We start from the raw sequence: 22,847 nt of genomic DNA on the forward strand, positions 1-22,847 counted from the left end.
TTTGAATCCATGCAGTCTGAAAAACATGACTGACTTGCTCAAACTTACTCAAGCTGATATTTTAATCAGATTTGGAATTTAATTATTTTAGATACAAGGACTTGAAGCTACAGTAAGGACTGTTCCTTTGATCCCATGCTGTCCTAACTGCACTTTCCCTGTCCTACGTCTGTAACCATGTCATGCAATCCTGTAAAAACCTGTGTTAAAACCCCAGTTAAGTGAATTCATGGCCATGAAATCAGTTTTCTCTAGCAGAAATGTAGTTGTCAACCAGGTTTCTTCTAGCCCTGATTAAAAGGGACCCTTTGGACTTTTTGACCACTACTAGCATAATGGAGCAATTCTTTTTAAGAGTGGGCCCCTGTTTTGTTAGTATCTCCTACACAAGCACAAGGACGTGCACATAAGTGACGTAATACACAGTCCCACCAATGGTTTTGCACTATTCCACTACTCAAGAGTTGGTGGCTATAACAAAAGCAGGGAAGAAGGCTGCTAGCAAACAAACAGGGATTATAAACAATGTAGATTTCAAATTCTTCTAAAAATCAGGTTTACAAATGCTTTATGAGAAAGAAAACACATTCCATGTGTGCATGTGTCAAAATATACATGTTTTGGTAAGAAACAGTGGAAGTAAATATAATTTTCATTGTTTACAAAAACAAAAACCTCCACAGGGTACCTTTAAGTAAAGCATTTTGTTTTACCTGTTTACTGTAGAAAGTAGAATAACCAGGTTTTTTAAGTGCAAGCAAACACACTGATGGTCTATATGATAATGCAGTTTGATGCTTGTACTGCCACATGCCAGAGGGGGTCAAAGAGGGTTATAACAGATTACTGAGTGCATTGATAATTAAATGTTTTTTTTTAACTAAATGTCATGCTTGGTGTGCATAATGTTCTGGTGTGCACGTGTGTCCACATGTGTGTTGATTCCATATAGTATAATGTGTAACTTATTGTGAGGGGATTCAGGAGCAACCTGTTCATGCCTGAGTTGTGAGCCAGCTGTACTGCAGTTTGACTTGGCACCCCAACAGGCATGTGTGACCTTGAATTACTTTGAGCCTTTCTTGGAACATGCTTCCAAAGGATTCTCCTGCTAAGACTTTGACATGTGTCAGCAGATATTTAATGAGCCTTGTTAAAGAGAGAACATACAAGACTTTGTGGACATGGACAAACAGAACACATACTTTGGAATAATTTCTGATGAAACACGACTTCCAGACAAATATTCATCAATATTAAGATTTTAACTAGGGTTAAGTCAAAATTAAAATAAATAAAACTTTTGCAGCTCTCCATGGGGAACCACAGAGAAACAGAACCCACATGGATGCGAGGGCAGTGTTGGGGTCAGAGATGATCAGAAGGGCAAACAGCAGCAGAGATTAAATAAGAGCAGTAGGCAATTTGAAGGGGGATGAGGGGGGATGGCATCCCCTTTTTTAGCAAAATGACCAAAATCCATCTCTCTTGTTCACCTTCTCAAAAGATGCGCTTCACATTACCGCTTTTACTAATCGCCACGTTCTCGGAACATATGAGACATACTGGTTTTGAACTGCCAGGGGGAAGATTGAACATGTAAAAGTCTGTCCATTCTTGATTAAAAGCTTTGTTTCCGCAGTCTACTTTTCTCTTTTTAGAGCACGCCATGTGAAATTATTTGCTTTTAAAAGATGACATAGTTGTGGTACATCTTATATCATCGAGCAGTTTATCGTAGAAAAGGTTTCAGTCGTAGTCATCTGGACACTGTTTTCAGAATCAAGACGTTTCGGCTCCCATCCGGAAGTCATTCTCAATTGTGAAAAAATTGGACGGGAACTGGAAATTTAAACTACTCTGAGTTACATAAGCCCTGCCCTCAGGAAGGAATCTGCCTGAGTATCTGTTAATAGCTAGTTTCACCTGAAACTGACCTAATAGTTTCAAGATGGCCCAGTAATCAGTAATCAGGCCTATTGTTCTCTGGCTGCATCTACTTCATCACTGCTAAGTGCCTGATTAGCATGTGATAGGCGTGACCAAGGTGATAATACACTCTGATAGACTTTGGGCAGATTAAATCTCAGACCACCATTTCTGTTCAAAGAGGGTTCTCTTTCTTCACAAAAATGGCTTCCTTGACGCCCGTTCAAACCAACTCTTCTCTCTACTAAGAATCTTCACCTCGCTGTCTTCAAATGTGTGGTTTGTAGCTTTTAAATGCAAATGCACGGCGCTCTGTAATCCTGAGTTAGCGTGTCGTCTGTGCTGATAAAGTCTTCTGTGAAGTGGCTGTTTGGTTTCGCCTATGTACCGTTCTTTGCAGTTTTCCTCACTGCACTGAATGGAGTAGACAACATTGCTCTGTTTCAGGCAACACTTTAAGACAGAAACTCGTTCACCCTAAGGACAGGTTACCCACACAGAAACAGAGCAACAGATGCAGCCAGAAAACAATAGGCCTGATTACTGATTACTGGGCCATCTTGAAACTATTAGGTCAGTTTCAGGTGAAACTAGCTATTAACAGATACTCAGGCAGATTCCTTCCTGAGGGCAGGGCTTATGTAACTCAGAGTAGTTTAAATTTCCAGTTCCCGTCCAATTTTTTCACAATTGAGAATGACTTCCGGATGGGAGCCGAAACGTCTTGATTCTGAAAACAGTGTCCAGATGACTACGACTGAAACCTTTTCTACGATAGAACACTCCTGGACGAATGAGGGACTACACCGTCTTATCGAGCAGTTTGTTCCAGAGAGTGGGCCCATAATAAATGAATGCCCTTTCACCAGATTTACTACTGATCATGGGTACAGTTAGGAGACCAGTGTCTGATGATCTGAGGGTTCTGGAGGGTTTGTAAGCCGTGAGCAGATCAGAGATGTATTTAGGAGCTAGATCATTAAGTGATTTGTAAACAGTGAGCAATATTTTGAAATCAATTCTGTATTTTATCGGAGGCCAGTGAAGTGATCTAAGTATAGGATGTTGTTCAGGATATGTTCAGTTTTTCTTGTTCCAGTGAGTACTCTGGCTGTAGCATTTTGAATGAGCTATAGTACACTGATCTTCTGCCTTCTGTGCAGCTAAGCTCTGAAATCAGCCAGTGTTAAAGTCCAAAGATGAACCGATCTCTGTGTGCTGATGAAGATGTGCTGATTCAGTAATAATTGTTTTACACGTCATTTATCTTAAATAATCGCCACATTCCCCATAAACTCCCCACCTTTACATTTTAGCAGAATTTAACATTTTAAATGATCACTAACAAATGCTAATGTCTTTTTGCTGTTTTGTTTTGTTTGACAGTCAGTCCTACAAGATGGTTGTTGAAACTGTTATTTTGTTCTATATCTCCAAACACAGTGCATCATTTTTTTCTGTTGGCTGACAAATTCACAGGGCAAAGCTGAATAGTGAACTTGGACCTGCCAGGAGATCACACCCAAGCAAGAAATGCTGGTTGTAATGGTTTCAATTGAAGTGAACAGGAGACAGAATGAATATTTGTCAAAGTGTCAAAGTGTAATGTGACTGTGCTTAAACGCATACAGGCAGATAACTATTCATACCCACATCACGTTCACACCCATGGAACATTTACAGTTTTTAATTCACTGCGGGAGGAAACCCACACAGATAAAAAGGGAGAACATGCAAACTCACAGAAAGGCCCCAACGAGCGCCAAAAAGGCAGTACATTTGGAACCCAGGACCTTCTTGCTGTCAGATGACAGTGTTACCTAAACAAATTAAATACATGTTTCATACAATACGTGTTGGTCTTAATGAAACCTGAATAGATCAAGGTGTGACACATTTGTAACCAGTTCTCAGGAATAGTTTCATCAAATAATTCAAAAGGTCTAACAAATTAAACCATGGTTGAATGTCTTGTTAAAACCTGCCCTTCTTAACGACATTGTCAACACATGGATATAACCTAGACTCAGGTACTGGAAAAGCAAAGTGACCTTGAACGAAGTAGTAGGAGAGGGCGTAGTAAAACTGTGTTTATCACCAGTCTTTTGTAGCCTGCATCACTAACTCAGTCTGACTTAGACATGTATAAGAAGCCAAGATCAAATTAGGCAGAGAGCACAGAGCGGATTAAAAGGGGAATGAATTGGGCCAGTGTACTGCGAGGAAAGTATTTCCCCCGCATGTGCTGTTCACAAGTTGTCCTCAGAGTGTGCTTGAGTGCATGGTTGTGAATGTGCCGGGGATCTGAGGGTTTGAGCGATGGGGGACTGGAGGTCAGTGTTTTGTAGTGTGGTATTAACACTGTGTTACTGCACATTTCCACCATGAGATTCTCTCTCCAACTTTTACACTGGGCTTCTAGTCTGATATTAGATTTTAGTAAGGTTACTTGGTGAATAATGTTCTCCAAAATCTGTCCCTATTTGACCTACATACCATTCATAGAGGTATAAATGAAAAAAGACACAACAACCAGCATTGTGTACATCCATGTTTACTAGCTTGCAGTCTTCCTCTTCACTGCCTCTGCTGGCGCACATATCTTGGCGCATTAACATCCAACTGTTGATCAGTGGAATAGTGTGAAATCATTGGCAGGAATGTGTGTATCGCATCACCCGTGTGCATGTACATCATTGTCCGTGTGCCAAAGATAAACAAAATGGGGACCCACTCATAGAAAAATAGCTATATAGCACTACTAGAGGCCAAAAACTCCACAGGAAACCTTTAACAAAAAAAGCCTTGAAGGGGAGCCTAAGAATAGTTCAACATTTTGGGAAATACACTTATTCACTTTCCGGTGGCATCTGAGTGGTTGGGCCGTGACGTCCTCTGTTCGATTCTGGCCGGGGGCCTGTGTTAGATGTCATACCATCTTTATTGGATTGAACAGTCTAGGAAACTGTCCGATCCAATAAATGTTCAATAAATTCTGCACACAAGAGTTTTGACCTCTGTGTTATTAAATCTTTTGAGCGCCTTGTGTTGTCCCACCTCAAATCCATCACAGACCCACTCCTGGACCCCCCTGCAGTTCTCCTACAGAGCCAACAGGTCTGTAGATGATGCAGTAAACATGGCCCTCCACTTCATCCTCCAGCAGCTGGACTCCTCAGGAACTTACGTCAGGATCGTGTTTGAGGATTTCAGCTCTGCCTTCAACACCATCATCCCAGTTTTGCTACAGGACAAGCTCTCCCAGCTGAGTGTGCCTGACTCCACCAGAAGGTGGATCACAGACTTTCTGTCCAACAGGAGGCAGAACGTGAGGCTGGGGAAACATGTCTCTGACTCCTGGACCATCAGCACCGGTTCCCCCCAAGGCTGCGTTGCCTTTCCTCTGCTCTTCTCCCTGTACACCAACAGCTGCACCTCCAGTCACCAGTCAGTCAAGCTCCTGAAGTTTGCAGATGACACCCCCCTAATTGGGCTCATCAAACATTGAACATCAGTTCCCTCACCAAGAAAGCCCAACAGAGGACGTACTTCCTGCGGCAGCTGAAGAAGTTCAATCTGCAAAGACAATGATGATGCCCAGATCATCGAGTCCATCCTCATCTCCTCCGTCACCATCTGGTACGCTGCTGCCACGGCCAAGGACAAGGGCAGACTACAGCGTATCATTCGCTCCGCTGTGAACGTGATTGGCTGCAATCTACCTTCCCTCCAGGACCTGTACCCCTCCAGGACCCTGAGGCGAGCAGGAAAGATTGTGGCTGACCCCACCCACCCTGGACAAACACTGTTTCAGAAACCTCAAAACCTCACACCACAAAAACAGCTTCTTTCCGTCTGCAGCCGGTCTCATCAACGAGGCCCGGAACCCCCACTGACATTCATCAGTACTTGCTTTATCTTCCATTATATTTCTACTATGTTTATTGTTACTACACTCTAATTGTCTATGAAATGAAATTTTGGCATGGATGATGCATTTCCAACCATGACAATATGTTTTTGATTTTAAGTTTTATTGTGCAGCACGCACACAGTTTGCAAATTCAATTTGATGAATTAATCTAATTTTAATATTAACTGTCCTGCAATTCCAAAAACAATGTCTAAAAAGTAATGGCAAAGACCAACTTTTTATTAACAACAGAAAAACTATAACAAAACATCAATAAAAACCTCTCCTAACTACTTATGCAGCATAATTCAGTTTCAGACAGGTGATGTGCTATGTCAGGCTCGTTTATTGGTCAGGAGTCCTGCTAAATTACACCTCGCTCTTCAGCTGCTCTGAATGATTATGTTGCATAAGTTTAAGTATTAGAAAATACTACCACTTGTATGTAGAGGTTCTGTTTTCTTGAAGGAGACGGGAATCTCATACATAAATATTTATAGCTTAACTATTCCTTAAAATTGCACAATTTCACAAAGGATTACCAAAATACCAGATAATTAGGTGAGTAAGACGCACAGTATATTTTTTCCCCGCAGGATTTTTGGTAAAATAATGTTTATGCAAATTAAAATGTTTAATTACACACCAAAATAGACATGCAGGAAAACATGTTGAGTTACCTCTTACGCTGTTTTGGTAGTATGCCTGAAGGCTCTGGAGGTGACGAATAAACTCAAGAGTCCTATTCTTTGAGTGTCATTCTCAAGTTGGTCGAAGGGCACTTGTAACTATGGCTGCATCAAGATTAGCTTTACACCTGTAACAAGAAGTAGACCATGATCAGTAAAGTAACAAAAGTCAAAAGAACATGAGAACAAAAAGACAAAAATCGATGCAGGTGCTCGCAAACATGCAATACAAAAAAGGTTGTCTACCTGTTGAAATTCCCATGTGATAAAATCTATGTTGGTAAAACTACATGCCCTCTTATGCAAAGAATTAGTGAACACAAAAGTTCCATAAGACGCAAAGATATGAACTATCCCGTAGCCTGTCATTTTAATAACTGCTCACATCCCATTTCCTCCCTTAGGTTCCAGGGCATAGAGCAGATTACTCTTCGTAGAGGGGGTGATGTTGATAGGAGGTTATGCCAGAGAGCTTTGTTGGATTCACTCTTTAGGAACATTGCAACCACTGGGTCTCAATGAGGATTTCGACATGAGTGTTTCGTTATGAATAATCATAATAGATTGTATATGCTATAGGTCTGATGACGACTGAAGCCTGACGTTTATGTAGCATTGATCTCTATTGTTGCGTATTCTATCTTGTTGTGTATATGTCAATTTTGTATATTCGATGTGCTTAGTGTTTTTTTATAGACACTGTGTCTTTAATTTGTAGTCCATCATACCCAGGGCTACAATTGCCTTGATGTTCAGCCACACAAGTTCACCTGATTGACATGTGTTCTGCATTAAGGCTGATCAAGTGATGTTCTTTTAATTTTTTGTACTGCTGCATTCACTTGCTACCTGAGCTTGCCTTGAAGAAGCTTGCTTTTATTTCCCATTGAGCACTCTCCAGACAACAATGTGGCTACTGGACAGGAATATTCTGTATTGACAGTATTCTAAATATGGCAAAAAGTGTTTCTTGGCCTGATGGTGTCAAGAGAGCTACAATTCCAGCTTATGCTACTATACCAGAAACAATGTAACACTAAATAACAATTCAGAGGCTTGGTCCATTAAAGAATGTAGCCCTTGAAAGAGTGCCTCCTCCACAAATGAGAACAAAACAAATGGTTGGGTCACCCTGGTAGCCTAATGATTAAGAAGCATGCCACATAACCGCAATGTCCACGGTTTGAATAACTGGATAGACCAACAACCAATCAGAGTAACGAAATGTGTGACGTAAGGCAGCGCTGAGCAACAGTGCGGTGCTTGGTCTGTTTTCAAACAGGGAAAAATAGCGGCCTGGTTACAAACTTTCTCAAATTACAGCTAAACAGTACACTAAAACAAATAAGCAATGCAGTAACAGAATCTTGATTGATATTTGATCAGCACTGCCTAGTTTGAAAGTTTGATCTGAGTTTCGTGAGCCCTGGTGGACGGACCTACAACCAGGGATGAAAGTAAGCCGGTATGGTCCGGTACTCGGTACCACTAACAGATTCAGAACAGTTGTTGTGTCGAAAAAGGACTGCACCCGACATGAACGTATTTACTGTACATTAAACATGCTGCCCTGATGATGATATCGCATCTTACTAATAATTTCCTAATTTATTCCACTGAGAATAATTTACAGAACATATTCCGGGAGTCATATTTCGGCAAGCCCCCTGCCGAAATAAGACGCGCCCACCCCCAAGGCAGGATTGTAAAGGCTGATCGTAGACTGTATATAGGTCATGACATGCAAGTATAGCAAATTGGGTCAATGTCAGACTTTGCGATCCTGAGTTGGGGGGCGGTCTTTTTTTGGCAGACAGTCCTTTTTCGGCACAACACCTGTATGCAGTACCGCGAAGAGGGGGACAGCAGCTGCCTGCCAAAACACATATAACAACCCGCCACGATCGCATTACCAACAAGAAAACACATCTGCTAACGTTAGGTCAACATAAACAAGTTCGGTTTTTTTATAAATTGTTTCTAAATTGTTCCAATGTGTTTATGCCATAAACTTTATATACAGTCAATGGTTTGTGCACAGCCAGCACAGACCTGTGGGTCCGGGCTGAAGGGAACCCCGCTGCCTTTCCAAAACTGCTGGCTAACGTCAACTTCTGCTGCAGCTGACTGTCTGATGTCGAGTGCTGTGGGTTTTTGGCAGGCTGTCGTTTCTTGCAAAAATCTCCCAAGTAAAATGACAAAATATGGCGTGATGATTCATGATGTTGAGTTTTATCCCAACAACATGGACAGCAGCAGGTCAAACAAGCTCTGACTGGGTACTTCTGTAACTCTGGCATACCGCAATAACGGTGCGCCCACGCATACTTACTTCCTAAACACACAGTGCTTGGAAGAGTGCGTTTGATTAATTGTTCCCGATTTTTTTCACGACCAAACCAAGCACTTTATTGATGTTATTTGCACCGGGCAGCTTGTGCAACTGTTGTCGATGATTTTTAACTTCTTTTTTTTAACCTTTAATTATTCAGGGAAGTTTCACTGAGAACAATGCTCACTTTTGCAGGAACGCCTTGATCACGTTCACACAGTTACACACATTCACACCTGGAAGCTAGTCTAACCTGCTAACCACTGAGCAGCGCCACTGGAGCGGTTGGGGTTGACGGCGTTGCTCAAAGGCACCTCAGTGGTGGTGATGAGGCAGGGGCAAGCTTGGCTTTTGTTTCTGTTTAGTTGTAATTTTCTTCTACCTTAAAACAAACCAAACTGTTATGATTTTGAAAGTCTTGTCAACATTCACAAATTATTCTGTGGCACTTACAACATTTAAATAAATTATTTGCTATACATGATGTCAAATGTTTCTAATTTCTTTCTACACCATATAGGCATTAAAAAATTGAATGTGTTCAGGGATTTATGAAGCTGGGGGTGGGAGGAGAACAATATGAAGCAATGCAAGCAAGAACTTGAATCTACTTTCAGCATGTGACTTTTCAAATGGGGGGCTAAACCTGTAGAAGGCAGTCGTGTAGAATACTTTACACTAAAATGTCAAGATTTGGACCTGAATCCATCAACAACACTACTAAATACCCATATACATTGGTTTTCAGCTGAAAAAAGTGGTTTAGGATTTAGTTACTCTTTAAGATTCATTGTTTGGGAACATGAATATTTGTACAAAATTTTGATGCATTAGATATGCATCTAGTAGATGATGAGATATTTCACAGATCAGTGACAACCTTGACCTGCTGGTGGCACTAGAGGTAAAGTCAGGGGTTTACCAAAGTCATTAGGCTTCATCCTCTGGGGACCACAAATGTCTGTACATGGCAATCAACCTAATAGCTGTTAAGATGAACTTTTAGAAGGTTGTCATGGGACGTTGCCCTCACTTTGCCAAAATACTGTTCCATGCACCTGAGCTCAACTTCCTTTCATCCGTAAGAAGCAGTTTTAATTGCTAAAAAGACGCATGGTAATGATGAAAAGTCAATGAAAAGTTGACTTGAACATGTTCTGCACTATATTCAACAAGAGTCAGCATGACATAGTTCAGCTGGCCTTCTTACACACTGATGCAGTGACAGGATGGAGATAGGTACCTATCTACTGAACCTATAAGTACCTGAGATGACACCTTATACAATCCAAATATAATCTTACATTGCATGTTTAAGTAATAATAATGATAATGATATAGTGTGCAATATATTGGCATCACAAAAGGTGGTAAAAGTACTCAATTTTGTGGGGGAAAAAATGTGTTTATGCTTCACTCTTGATTTTTTTCAGCACTGGTGGCAGAGACGCACTCGTAGTAATCAGGCTCTTTGTCTTAATCTGGGTCATTGCTCACACTTCATTATTATTAGGCAATGGTCAAATGAACCATCTAAAAGTTTACTCTGAAGACAAGCAAGAACTTTAAATATTTTTCTATCTTTTCAGATAAGTATAAATCGCCCCCCTCAATCCCATCTGTGTAGATGTGTCTTCAGTAACATGAAAGCAAAAATTAAAAGCACAAACAAACAAACATGTATTGAAACAGTGAGAAGGAGGATGCAAGGATGTCATGCATGTCAGTGTTTTGACAAGAGCACTCACTGACACCACCGCATAGGTACAGACATGGATGGAAAACTCGTTGGATCCTTTCTTCAGTTTTAAGACAAGAGTGGCCAGAAAAATCTGCACAAGCATGTCTTCAGGTGAAAAACCACAGCCAAAATAGCAGATAATTCCTAATTTGACACAGTTTTGTTCTTTAAATGGGCCATCCACAGGGGCTTAGAGCTAAGACAAGAAAATTCTACAAAAAGTAGGTCAAACTAAGACCCCGCTTCCAAAATAGTTACAAATTCAGAACAGAATTCAAAAACATTCAGTTCTGCATTGTGTAAAAGCCTGAAAAACGAGTTAGTTTGCGAATACATACTACATCACATCTGCTGATGTCACTGTAATAGTAGATCCATTATATACAGTACACACCATAACCACAGAGCAATATTTGGCAAAACGATACATCTCCCTCTGCGGCATAATTGTCCTCAAATGTAGCCTGTAAATGTTTTTTTTTCAACCATGCTTGCAGAAGGTAAAAGTTTACTCACACAATGGTGATTGGAGATGAAAAGTACTGTTTTCTCAAGGTGACCAGAATAGGTGAACAAGTGTATACTTTACTCCTAACAGGACAGTTTTGTAAAGTTGAAAGGCTCACCAAAAAGATACTAATCTACTAACTACTTACAAAGTAAAAATATCAGGATTTTGGGCACATTCCAACCCTGCCAATAACCTGCTTTTGTGCAGATTATACATTGATAGCTGAACTATTTTTTCCCTAGGAGATTACGTAGTTAGCTGAACTACTCTTTTGCAAGAATTTGCATTTCTCTGTGGCTCTACAGTACTGATAAAGTGAAAACAAACAGCGTTACTCTTAAAGATTTTAGTTACTTCAATTATGGAAACATTATTCTTCCAAGTAACTTTCTCTTTTGTGTTATTTTCTTTATTTCTTTCTATTTGCCTGACTATTAAATCCACCAAGATAACCCCAATTCACAACCTGGAGCCTCCAATTTGAGTTCTGAGGAAAGCCAGACATCAGTCCTGAGGAATTGTGAGATTATGTATTAAATGCAGGGTGTTTATCTGAAAGCTTTTGGCTTAGTCCACTGAGGCATACACAAAACCGTATTATTGTATGGAGGAAAACAGGGAGGTCTTACCGTGTGTAGCTGTGAGCTAGTCGTTATCTTTACTTCACAGGCCTGTTTCATCGTGCCCCTCACTCAACTCAACACTGCTGGTAAGGCAAGAAAAGAGTCGTTCAAGCAGATGCGAGGATTCAGGCACACTGACACTTCAGCGGTGAATTTCAAAAGATGTCATCTGGGTGCCATCTGACAAAAAAGAGGCACAAACCTGCACTGACGCCATGTGGGTTAAAGTTTTAAAACCAAAAAAAAAAAAAAACTTTCGAGGGTCACAGAGGACAACAATTTGGAGGATGTACTTAATTTCTCAGGTTGGAAGAGCTTGGTGTGACAAAAATATTTCACCAATAAAAATAAAAGACTTACAATCTAATCTAAATACATTTTTGTTCAGTCATCTTATATTTAAAAACGATTCGTGTGTTGATTTATGTAAAAGTGCAATGAAAAAGAGGAAGTCCATAGCCTACCTGAAATCTCCTTCAGTCCTCTACGCGCTTCAGCCACAATTTTCAGTTAGTTCAATTTCACGCGTAATTTGGGGTTTTCTCGCTCCGGAGTTGTGCGTCCCAGAAAGGCGTGCGCGTCACCGGTGAGGGACTTTTTGCCAGAGAGAAATTGCTGCGGGGCCTTTTTCTCCGAGGATAACCGTGCCATAACTTTGCCCCTACGAGCGAGTCCCCCTGAGCTGCATCTCACATCTCAGCCTCAACATCGCTGGCTGTGCCGAGGAGCTGCAGGCAGAGAAGCCTTCACTGAGGGGAGAGCCACGTGACCGAGGCGTAGCAGTGAACCTCATCCGAGGGAGAGGAGAACAAAAAAAGAAAAAGCTCTGCGGTCAAAGTCACTCTACACCGCAGATAGGCAACCATGTGCTGTGTACAGTAGAATGCGTGGGTATCCTACTCCGATTAGCATACCTTCATCCACACAGTGAAATCTCCCCGGTGCATGAAATCCTGCATACACCTGTCACTCCACGGTTAACTGCTCCTACATGCGCCTATAGTCAATAGATATGCATGAGATCTTACCACCAAATTTGACATCAGTGTGATGATCAAATCAAATTATTCCCTTAATTTATGGTATTCTACTTTAAAGACAGACCTGCATTGGGTTGTACACACAAACTCACCCACATAAAAGACAAATTAACGGCTATGGGCAGTTTTAATTAATTATTGACTCTGAAACCTGTTTTTATTTAATTTCTGGGATGAATGTCATGCAGCTGCCAAAGACAATGAATTGGTTAACCACAATACACTGAGCAAAGGAGAAAATAATGAATACTTAACATATAAGAGAGCAGCACAAAGTCAAGTTAAAGTTTATTAAGGATTGCTATTCTGTGCATGACTGCCTTGGATTGACAGATATGGATGTTCACAAAAAGACACACAACGCATTACCATGGCTGGACATAACATGATACAGGGCCTAATTTGTACATGACAATAAAATAGCATTACAGATAGATTGGTATATATTTCTTTTAATAAAAGAAAAGATCACACTGCAAGTATTAAAAATTAGCAAGTGTGTTTAAATATGGGATCTGAGTATACAGAAAACGCAACAGATGTGTGGAAACTCCAGAAGTTCATTCAGATTGTGTGATTATACTTCTGTGTGTGTTTGCATGTACATTTCTTTACAGTAAAACAATTCACTGAGTCGCGTCATCTTCAAGATGCTATCTTGTGAACTGCTACTGTGATGGTGCCATGACTCCTCACCAGAATGTTTCTACAAAACAAACAAACATAAACAATGAATGCACTAAGACAAACAAACATTCACCTGATAAACAATAAATCGTACTGACAAGTAAGAGAGAGTGAAAATTGAATTGAAAATTTGAGAAACACTTTGTTTTGGTGACATCTCTGGATATAACTTTATCACTGATACTAAAAATAATTGTTTTAGTCATTACATCACCAACAATAATGTTTTGGAATTTGGTAAAAGTGTAGTACCGATCAGTCAATATTGACCTTTGACTGATAAACCATATGAACCTTTTTGCCACTCACCACCAATATTATGTATACGATGCAATTTGACTAGTTAGAATATGACTAATCAATACTACACTCTTTAGCCAAATTCCCTAAGCATGCATTATTATTAATGCCGATATTATGACTAAAACAATTACTTTATCATCATCATCATTTGCATAAATGTACTATTTAACAAGTAGAAATATCTAAAGATACTGAATGTTGGCCTTTAGTTCAAACCCACACTGAAATTACTTGACCTATTAGTTTAGCCATTTCTAATAGTTTTTGATAAATAATAATCAGAACAGAATTATCACCTCATCAGGTGAAGATTAATGGCCAATTTGTTTGGAAATGTGATATTTGTCGCGGTCATCAAGTCATTTATTTACACTTCGTTGACAAATACTGTAATCCTACCATACCTAGGCAGCCCACAAGTCACAACAAAGCAGCGGACTCATCTACAGTATGTATACAATCACTTTAAGGTCTACCATTCAAAATGACTTCTTTCTAATAATAATAATAACAACAATACATATTGGTGGGAGTTGAAGTCACTGATACCCATGCACCAGAAGATGTTTCGCAAAGTCCAGAAGGTGGCAGCACAGCCACACAAATGAAAATAAACTCCTTTGCCAGGACTTTGAGCACAGTCTGAGGTACAAATAATGGACGCTCAATCTTTGATTTTGGATCTCTTTCAACAGTTTTTCCCAGATTTACTGATCTCCCCGAGTATTAATCAAAATCACTACAGACATTCCTCTTAAATTTACTGAAATGAAGAAAAAGGAGGAGATGCAAGTGAGTCAAGCAAAAAAGACAAAAGGTTGTGTCATTGCTCACCCTGACTCCGACTCCAGGCACACAGTCGGAGAGTCTGTTGGGTCTTTGATCAGAGCTGCAGCTTGTTTGGACAAAACTGACACAACCCCGCCATGTTCATCAGACAGGGAGCCACGGCCTGGTGATTGGGAGATATAAAAGAGTGTTACTGTACAGAATTGAAGAAACATCAAAACAAGCACTAATTTAAATTTCTCCTGCATCTACCCCTCTACCCTATCGTATCTGAAACTTCTAGGCGTGTATCTCCAAAGATATTTAAGAAAAATCACCATGTTTTTGATTTTATCACGTTGAATGATTTTACATCTTTTTGATCAAGGAGACAATTGGAATGTATTTTCACTGTTGTCCAGTGACCCTAAATGTCGCCCCTTTGAAGGTCAACAAGACTCCAGAAAGTCACAGCACCTGCCCAAGAAATAGTCCTGCACATAACTTTTTGTGAAAACTTGATGCTTTTAAACTTAGGTTTTTGTACAAATTAAACAAAGAAGATATAACATGTCATTCAGGACATAGAATTATAGGTGGAAAGAGTCCTAAAATGACACAGGGTTAGTAAAATCATTGAATTTGGTGGTATTTAGTACTGCAGACAAGGTCAGTATCCACATTGCAGTTGGCAGTAAAAGGGTCATTTGCTATACCTGACTTTGTTACTCATTGTTAGTGATGTTCACAATTAACCTCACTTTGTTATTTTTTTACCAGCAAGGTTACTGAGGATTTTGCTGGATGTTATTTAGCACGTATTTCTCTACAAGTAATACCCAGTAACAAGCAATTATTAACTCTGTGAATATGATTGACTTAGGACTGATTATGACACAGGTTGACACAACAAGATGGATAGCAAGTTGTATGTGTTACACACATTTTTATAAACTTGCATTTTCCATTTGAAGCATTCGTACTTGGGTTTGAAGTGATTTTAAGGAAGCTAACAATAATTTACCTACAGTTTTCTTAGTTGCTTCCGCACAATTGTCAAATGAAAATCATTATTTTATTTTTAAACACTGTGAAATTCTCAAGTCCACAGCTATTTTTCTCTCACAGCAGTTTAGACACTTCTTGTTGCTTTCATACAGACGTCAAATGTATAAGTATATTCAGTTGATAGCCTCTGTGATCAAAATGGATTATGCCGTTTTTACATTGAACTGTATTACGCTCAGATGTGCTCACTGTGTAAATCCTCACATGCAAAATATTAGTAAGACAACTGTCATAACATAACGTGTGCAGTGCATCACATGTTGTAAAATTTAGCTTACAGGTGCAACTCCTCAGCTACTATTTCTCAGACACATTTAATAATAACTTTACACACAGAGGGCGAAGCTGAGTTTTATGTAGGTACCACTGAATATGAACCAGGCAGAGTGGGACAACAGCCTGCTTATACAGAAGGGAAGATGTGAAAGTTACTGTACGTGATGTGTTTGGTCAGAGTGAGCGGTGGACCCTGAGAAAATGACAGAGGGAGGAGGACAGAGCCTATACCCTGTCTTTGAGGACGCCATAGCAAAGACATGTAGGAGAAGGTTGCATCATGCCAAAGGGTGTTTCTTGTGTACTGTAAGACCAAATAGTAGATGAAATACTGTGACCAGATAGACAGGAGGGTTTGGATGGCTGATTAGTTGTTGAAGGGGATTCACATTTTGTTTTTCTTTCTTTTTCTTAACAGCTGCTATTTGCAAGAATTAGTTGTATCGGGACGTGTGTTTTTCCTATACCTCCATTTTTCTATTTTCAGCTTGACATTTCTGTTACATATAAGGTGCTCACTGTGAACAGGGGACATACCAGAAAGGTGAGCATTGACAATGAGAAAGTGAATAGACAAATGTTGAAGCAAGTGTTTTCATGAAGTGTTTATTCTGTTGGCTGTAAAGGATATTTTACTTTATCATTGGTTTGCTGCATGTAAGTCTCAATGAGAAATGACATAACCAAACACTAGTTTTGTGTCTTCTGTCATACTGAGACTGTTATTTAAACATTTGTACAGTCTTAGCATAAGCAATGATAATGGGAGGGACATTTAATTTTGGTGACTGTGATGAACTTATATACCTTTATACCTATAAACTGATGAGTTAATTGTTGTCAGTCGGACTGCAACTGACAATTATTTTCATTATCAAATAATCTACCCATTATTTTCTCGATTAGCAAAAAAATGCTCATCACAAGTTCCCAGAGCCCATGGTGACGTCTTAAAATGTCTTGTTTTGTCAAACAGCAGTCATAGAAGGCTAACAGTACCAGAAAAGATTCACATGTGAGAAGCTGGATCCAGTCAATGTTTGCAATTTATGCTTAAAAAAATCACTTAAACAATTAATCGATTATCAAAAATAGCTGCCAAGCACTTTTCTGTCGATGGACTCATCGATTAATCTGCTTCAGTTTGAGTGTGCGCGCGGCCTTTCGCAGGAGTTTCGCAAGTGTTGTGCTGCCCAGTATAAAATGATGTGGTGATTGAAATTGATGTTTTGAGAATTATAACAGTGTTTCAGAAAATGTGCTTAAGCAATTAAGAAAAACGGCACAGAAAGTAACATTAGTGGACTAATGATGACTCATGGTTGGTTCCAACAACAATGACAGCATAATCAGTCAGTTGTTTGTGTTATTCACATGTAGAAACGCGCATTTTCTGTCGAAAGTATTTGTACTGATTTTATGGAAGCAAATGATAGTTTACTTAAAGGTCCGTTTGAGTAATTTTACTGACCGATACCCTAACTCCGCCCTCAATAAAAGGCCAGTTTGGTGTGATTTATTTTGAAACATTTTTAACTCTCAGAGAGAACAAGTAACTTGGTGTTTTCTTACAGCCCAGGTTGTGTCCTTGTTGATCCGTGCAAAGCACACCGACAACTGCTGGATTTTTCATGCTGCCAACAACACAGACAAACAAAGAGCGATTAGTCGTCTTTAACATCCCATCATTTAAAATACAAAATCAAACACAGTCTGGTATTAACTTACGTGTCATCAAGATGCTGTTCGAGGGTCGACTCCATGATCAACAATCATAAATAACTGAAAAATTCAAGTTTTGTGTATGAGGACTTGTTGTTATGGTTATCTGCTTTCTGAAAGCTTCCGGCTGCAGTCAGCTGACCGTCATGTGCAGAGTAAGGGTCCCTGTGAGGGAAAAAACACATGAAGCGCGCTGAAATAATAAACAGAACAGACGGAAAAAACGTGACGGTAAAGAGTTTTGCATGATACTCGTAGGCATCAGACGTGTGTATATATTGTGTTACTTTGCTGTACTTACATGCCTGCAATATAAATCTACATCTATGTGTGCATTTAAAGAGGATAGATAGATAGACAGATAGATAGATAGATAGATAGATAGATAGATAGATAGATAGATAGATAGATAGATAGATAGATAGATAGATAGATAGATAGATAGATAGATAGATAGATAGATCCTTTTTCAGGTTTATGTCAAGAAATCTTAAAACTATATTTACTAGTGTTCATATGTCCTAGGGAGATTTCATATTCTGCCATTAGCATTTGATATATAAGCTTAATATACTGTAGATGTAATTATTATTCTTGGGTTCTTCTATGTAGCTAGGTCCTCATACACTAAAATGATTTTCTAAACTGGATTACTTGTGTAATGAAATCCTGCCTCTCTATATTTCATCATTCATGTGTCACTCTCTTCATCCCAGCCCCAGTGAGAAATAGATTTTGATATTCAGAGTTGCATAAATATAAAATTGCATTACTTGAGTTATTTCCTCTTGAATATATAATCATTATCGACAATCCCATTCCCACTTTGTTCTCAAGCACAATCAGATGACTCTCACAATATGCTGTTGTCACCCAAAACAGCTCCAGTGTCATATGTTCCTTAGTCACAAAACAGTTATTTGGAGAAACATGAAGTCCTTGTTCGACACTCAGATCATATCACTGAGAATTGAAATCATCATGGAGACTAAATCATCTCCACCATCCCAGTAAACATCAGATTCATCATTACAGGGTGGTGCAAACATTATTCAGCAAGATAAACATTTTTAACATTTACCAAAACAATGTGAACTTTACCAATGCCTGTACTTTATTGAACATAAAATATAGTATTAATATTTTGAGTATAAAGCAGTTTCTCACAGCCTTTTGTTGATGGATTTTGTTAATGTGTTTTCTTCAAAAGTTAGCTGGAGGCCACTGCCTGGGCTCACCTCCCTGCATGATTTCTGCTGCCTGTCCCAAGACGGTGAGGCTTCAGTGCTCCTGCTGACAGGGCAGAAATGGGTGAATGTAATTATGTGGCCACTGCATTGGAGGAATCCATCACTTGAGCAGTAGCAGGGTAATGTGCTGCTGACTAACCCATGGGGTACGCTCCTTCTCCTCTCCTCTAATTCTTCTATCTTTTCCGCTCACTCATATTTCTCTTCTCACAGCTTAAATCAGAGCCCGGACTCGCTTCCGCTGACAACCTGCTGCCCATCACTGTCCGAGCACGCACACGTACAAGTGCAAGTTTATGCATGCAGAATAATTTCCGAGGTCCACATACACGTGATATCTTCTTCCCTTGTTACACACACACACACACACACACACACACACACACACACACACACCTAAGGAATCTTTAATCTTGTATGCAGGGAGGTTGGCATAAACACTAGATACCATTATTTGCTACATATGGCCACTTTACAACCAGAGTAAATCTCCAAATGAGCTGAACCCAAAATAGAGATCTGACTGACTGAGTCAGTGTATCATCACCCTGCTAAATATACTGTATAATGACTAATATAATTCAGGTGTTTCACTATGATTTATGTTATTTAACACAAAATAAGACTCAGTATTCATATTCTGTTACCCATTAAGTGACAGTGTAGCTTAATAAGCAATGTAAGTGAGGTGTAGTGAGAAGGGGTATCTCCAAATTTACTCAAACCTTAAGCACTGTGATTCATTTTCAAATGAAGTAACTACAAATAGTGAATTGATGAAAAATTAATAAAAGTAGCATAATTTTAGACCTGGAAACAAAGTGAACCAATTTATATCTTCACTCAAAAAAAGACCACATCTGACAGATTCTCAACAGAATTTACACATTTTACTGTCAAAGTTAAAATATTTAAATATACACCAAACAAATACTTAAAATCATATACATCACACGTATTACAGAGTATGTGACTAAGCAGAGTTTCTAAGATAAGAGAGTCTCATTCTCTCAGTGTGGATAAACTGGTGATGCTAAAGTTGATGACAGCTGGCACATTGCATAGCATCCTGGCAGACATGTTCCATAATAAAATAAGGAATATCACTTTCCAGCCTATAAATGCTTTACATGAAGCCCACTCAGTGAGTCAGCCTTTGTTCATTTCTAGAAACTCATTATATGGCTTTGATGTTGATTTGTCTTGTCCTGGCTGCTTCAGACTGACAAATAACTCTGGATTTCATGACACCTGTGCCCTTTTTCTCACAAGGAGGTGTCAGATTAATTTTAGTTCATATGAATGTCATCAATTGTTTTGTAGTTTTCCATATTTTTTTGTGTTAACTTGAACCACTTGAGTCATGGAAACTCTGCCAGCCTCTGCCTTGAGTAGATGTATGGTAGATGTATGGTCAAACCTTATATAACAGGCATACACGTAGACATACAAGTAGAGGGGACTACTGTGAGCTTCCATCAGCCGTCATCAGGATGAGTAAGATGACGAAGCTTCTGAAGAGACAGGCAGAGAGGGCGTGGGGAGATCTCAGACATGGGGGGAGAGGGAGGAAGGGGGAGTGTCGGGGATTGGTGGATAAAGAGAGGGAGAGAGTGTGGCTCCCCCCTCTGAGGAGTTCTGGGAACCTTCATGACTGACTGGAGAGCCGGGGTTCCAGTGCGAGGTGCCGGAGAGATCGTTAACAGCTGTTGTCCAGTGTTGAGGGTGTTGAGAGAGTCCAGTTCTCCTGTTGCTGCCATGAGCTTCAGGGCGGTGCTGCTGTCCTTCCTCCTGGTGTCCCTGGGCTGGTCCAGAGGAGCCGTCATCACAGGGGTGAGTGAGAGGTTTCTGGCTCTTCTGCACACTGTATAGTCATTTTTGTTCTGTTATTTTATCATGTTTAATCAGTTTTTAGAGAAGTGTCTAATTACTTTAAATGACTAAATTACACTTTTTACTCCTTTGAGTAATGTGTAAATAAAAGTAACATTTTATTATTATCTTCTGTCTTTTTTTAAAGTGCATTGAGACGCTATGAGATTTTACACTCAAAATGATATTACTTACTCTTCAGGGCTGCAGCTAACAATTATTTTCATTATCGCTTAATCTGTCAGTTCTTTTTTTGATTACTCAATTAATCATTTAGTCCATAACATGTAAAATGGTGGGAAATGCCCAGCACAAGTGAGAAAATCCTCACATTTGAGAAGTAGCGAATGTGTGGCATTTTTGCTTGATAAATGACTTAAACAATTAATGTATTATTAATACAAAACTGGCAATTTATTGTCTTTTGATGGATTTATTGACTTTTTTTCAGTACTCATTCTGTCTATGCATTGGGAAGCGTGCTGTACTTGCTCTCAAACATCTATATACAGTTTGTTTTTAATACTTCTAGCCCTCTTTAGATTTTTGGTTTGATTTTCTCATATTTAAACTATAAATATGCAAAAAACTATATATATGCAAACAGCACAGTTCACTTTTCTGGATAATTTTCTAAAATTTGATTACACATGACTGACAGGAGACCACATCCTCCTCCGCTTCAAGTCCACTGGAAAAACGAGAGGAAATTATCTCAGTCCTCTGATTGATATTCATTTGTAAATGGATTAGGGAGATGACAGGCAATGGATAAAATGGCTTTCACTGTACAAACATGAGAGGGCATCTCTATTACAATAAGTAAAAGTGAAATAGATTCAAACATAAAAGGGTATCTCTATTAGCATGAATAAAAATAAAACGGATTTACTGGCATCAAAAGAACTCTCCTTGTCTGTCTCTCTGCCTCTTTTATTCTTTTCTGTCTGTGTCCCTACCACCTCGTCTCGCTGTCTTTCCTGCAGGCCTGTGAGAAAGACGTGCAGTGTGGTTTTGGTCTTTGCTGTGCCGTCAGTCTGTGGCTGAGGGGTCTGAGGATGTGCGTTCCAAGAGGTGTGGAAGGGGATGAATGCCACCCCTTTAGCCACAAGGTGGGGTGAAATATGATGTCACTAATCTTCCTGCATCACGCTCTCTGCTAAACACACACACACACACATACAGAGTCATACTCTTTTTCTCTCTTGCTCACACTTGTTTTCTGCGTTGGTGGAAATTCAGATAATATCAAGTGCTGTCAGGTTGGCTGAAGCTTTAGAAAAGCTGCTGATAACTGCAGAGGCTATTGATCTTCTCCACAGTGAACTGGGCAATCAGAGCCATACATCACTTTGATTATCTGGAGATGGCAACAATTAGTTCTGCTAACACCACATCCGTCTCTGAATTCAGACTTTTAAGGAGCAGATTTTTAAGACCTGCAGCTCCACTTGTCAGCTGCTGAAGGATATTTTGTCAGATTACCCCCCACTCCTCCTTTTCCCATTTGCAGGTGCCCTATCCAGGCAAAAGGCAACATCACACCTGCCCCTGTCTGCCCCACTTGGTGTGCACCAGATACGCTGATAGCAGGTATAGATGTACTGAAGACTTCAAAAACATGGACTTTTAAAAGATGGCCAAACATTCAGATGAAGAACAGCACAGCGGAAACAACATTTCAGAGTGAAGACTTGAACAGGCCGTGGATCGGAAACACATATTTAATCTTCACTGACTGTATTCTTCATTTGTGCACTCTATGCAGTATAATACATAGGTTGGATTCTATCAATCCACACATCAAGGACAGAAAAAGAAATGTCAAAAGTAGACTCAAGTGTAACCTGTTAACAAGAGCCTCAGTAGACATCAGACACTTTTTACTTAATAAAAACAAGGAAGCTATTTGTGAACAATTGAAACATTTGCTGTTTTATTTTCATGCTCACTTAATGTTAATTTATCAAGAGAAATGTATAAATAGTATCGTCAATAAAAGTATAATAACAACATTGTCGTTGGAGACGTACTCTGTAGAGGGTTTGTTTCCGTGTTCAGTTTATGTTGCTTGATTAAACATAATGTGTGTTACAGGATGGAAGTGTGAGGTGGTTTTAATC

At 39.5% G+C, this 22,847-nt stretch overlaps 2 protein-coding genes across 4 annotated transcripts; one reads left to right on the forward strand and one right to left on the reverse strand.

Moving 5' to 3' along the window:
• Positions 1 to 13,049: 13,049 nt before the first annotated feature.
• lamtor5 (late endosomal/lysosomal adaptor, MAPK and MTOR activator 5) lies at positions 13,050 to 17,769 on the reverse strand. The gene is made up of 4 exons (XM_044209991.1): positions 17,609 to 17,769; positions 17,453 to 17,514; positions 14,603 to 14,720; positions 13,050 to 13,484 (listed from the first exon to the last, which is right to left on the reverse strand). Exons 1-4 carry the CDS (start codon positions 17,641 to 17,643, stop codon positions 13,424 to 13,426), a joined length of 276 nt encoding a protein of 91 aa, XP_044065926.1. The 5' UTR covers positions 17,644 to 17,769; the 3' UTR covers positions 13,050 to 13,423.
• Positions 14,747 to 22,823, forward strand: prok1 (prokineticin 1). Of its 3 annotated transcripts, XM_044209990.1 has the most exons (5): positions 14,747 to 16,424; positions 18,813 to 18,971; positions 19,066 to 20,685; positions 21,711 to 21,836; positions 22,238 to 22,823. In XM_044209990.1, exons 3-5 carry the CDS (start codon positions 20,503 to 20,505, stop codon positions 22,355 to 22,357), a joined length of 429 nt encoding a protein of 142 aa, XP_044065925.1. In that variant the 5' UTR covers positions 14,747 to 16,424; positions 18,813 to 18,971; positions 19,066 to 20,502; the 3' UTR covers positions 22,358 to 22,823. The 3 variants fall into 3 exon arrangements, with proteins under 3 accessions (XP_044065925.1, XP_044065923.1, XP_044065924.1); XM_044209988.1 differs by having other exon boundaries at positions 18,813 to 20,685; XM_044209989.1 differs by having other exon boundaries at positions 18,817 to 20,685.
• The last annotated feature ends 24 nt before the right edge of the window (positions 22,824 to 22,847 follow it).

Source organism: Siniperca chuatsi, linkage group LG10 (assembly GCF_020085105.1).
Source record: "Siniperca chuatsi isolate FFG_IHB_CAS linkage group LG10, ASM2008510v1, whole genome shotgun sequence".
Classification (NCBI taxonomy): Eukaryota; Metazoa; Chordata; class Actinopteri; order Centrarchiformes; family Sinipercidae; genus Siniperca; species Siniperca chuatsi.

Coding starts and splice junctions, on each gene's coding strand:
- prok1 (XM_044209988.1), top strand. CDS start 20,503: ATGACTGACTGGAGAGCCGGGGTTCCAGTGCGAGGTGCCGGAGAGATC. Junction 20,686..21,710: donor GAGGAGCCGTCATCACAGGG/GTGAGTGAGAGG, acceptor TCTTTCCTGCAG/GCCTGTGAGAAAGACGTGCA. Junction 21,837..22,237: donor GCCACCCCTTTAGCCACAAG/GTGGGGTGAAAT, acceptor TCCCATTTGCAG/GTGCCCTATCCAGGCAAAAG.
- lamtor5 (XM_044209991.1), bottom strand. CDS start 17,643: ATGGAGTCGACCCTCGAACAGCATCTTGATGACAC. Junction 17,515..17,608: donor GAACAGCATCTTGATGACAC/GTAAGTTAATAC, acceptor TGTTGTTGGCAG/CATGAAAAATCCAGCAGTTG. Junction 13,485..14,602: donor TGCCTGGAGTCGGAGTCAGG/GTGAGCAATGAC, acceptor TTTGTTTTGTAG/AAACATTCTGGTGAGGAGTC.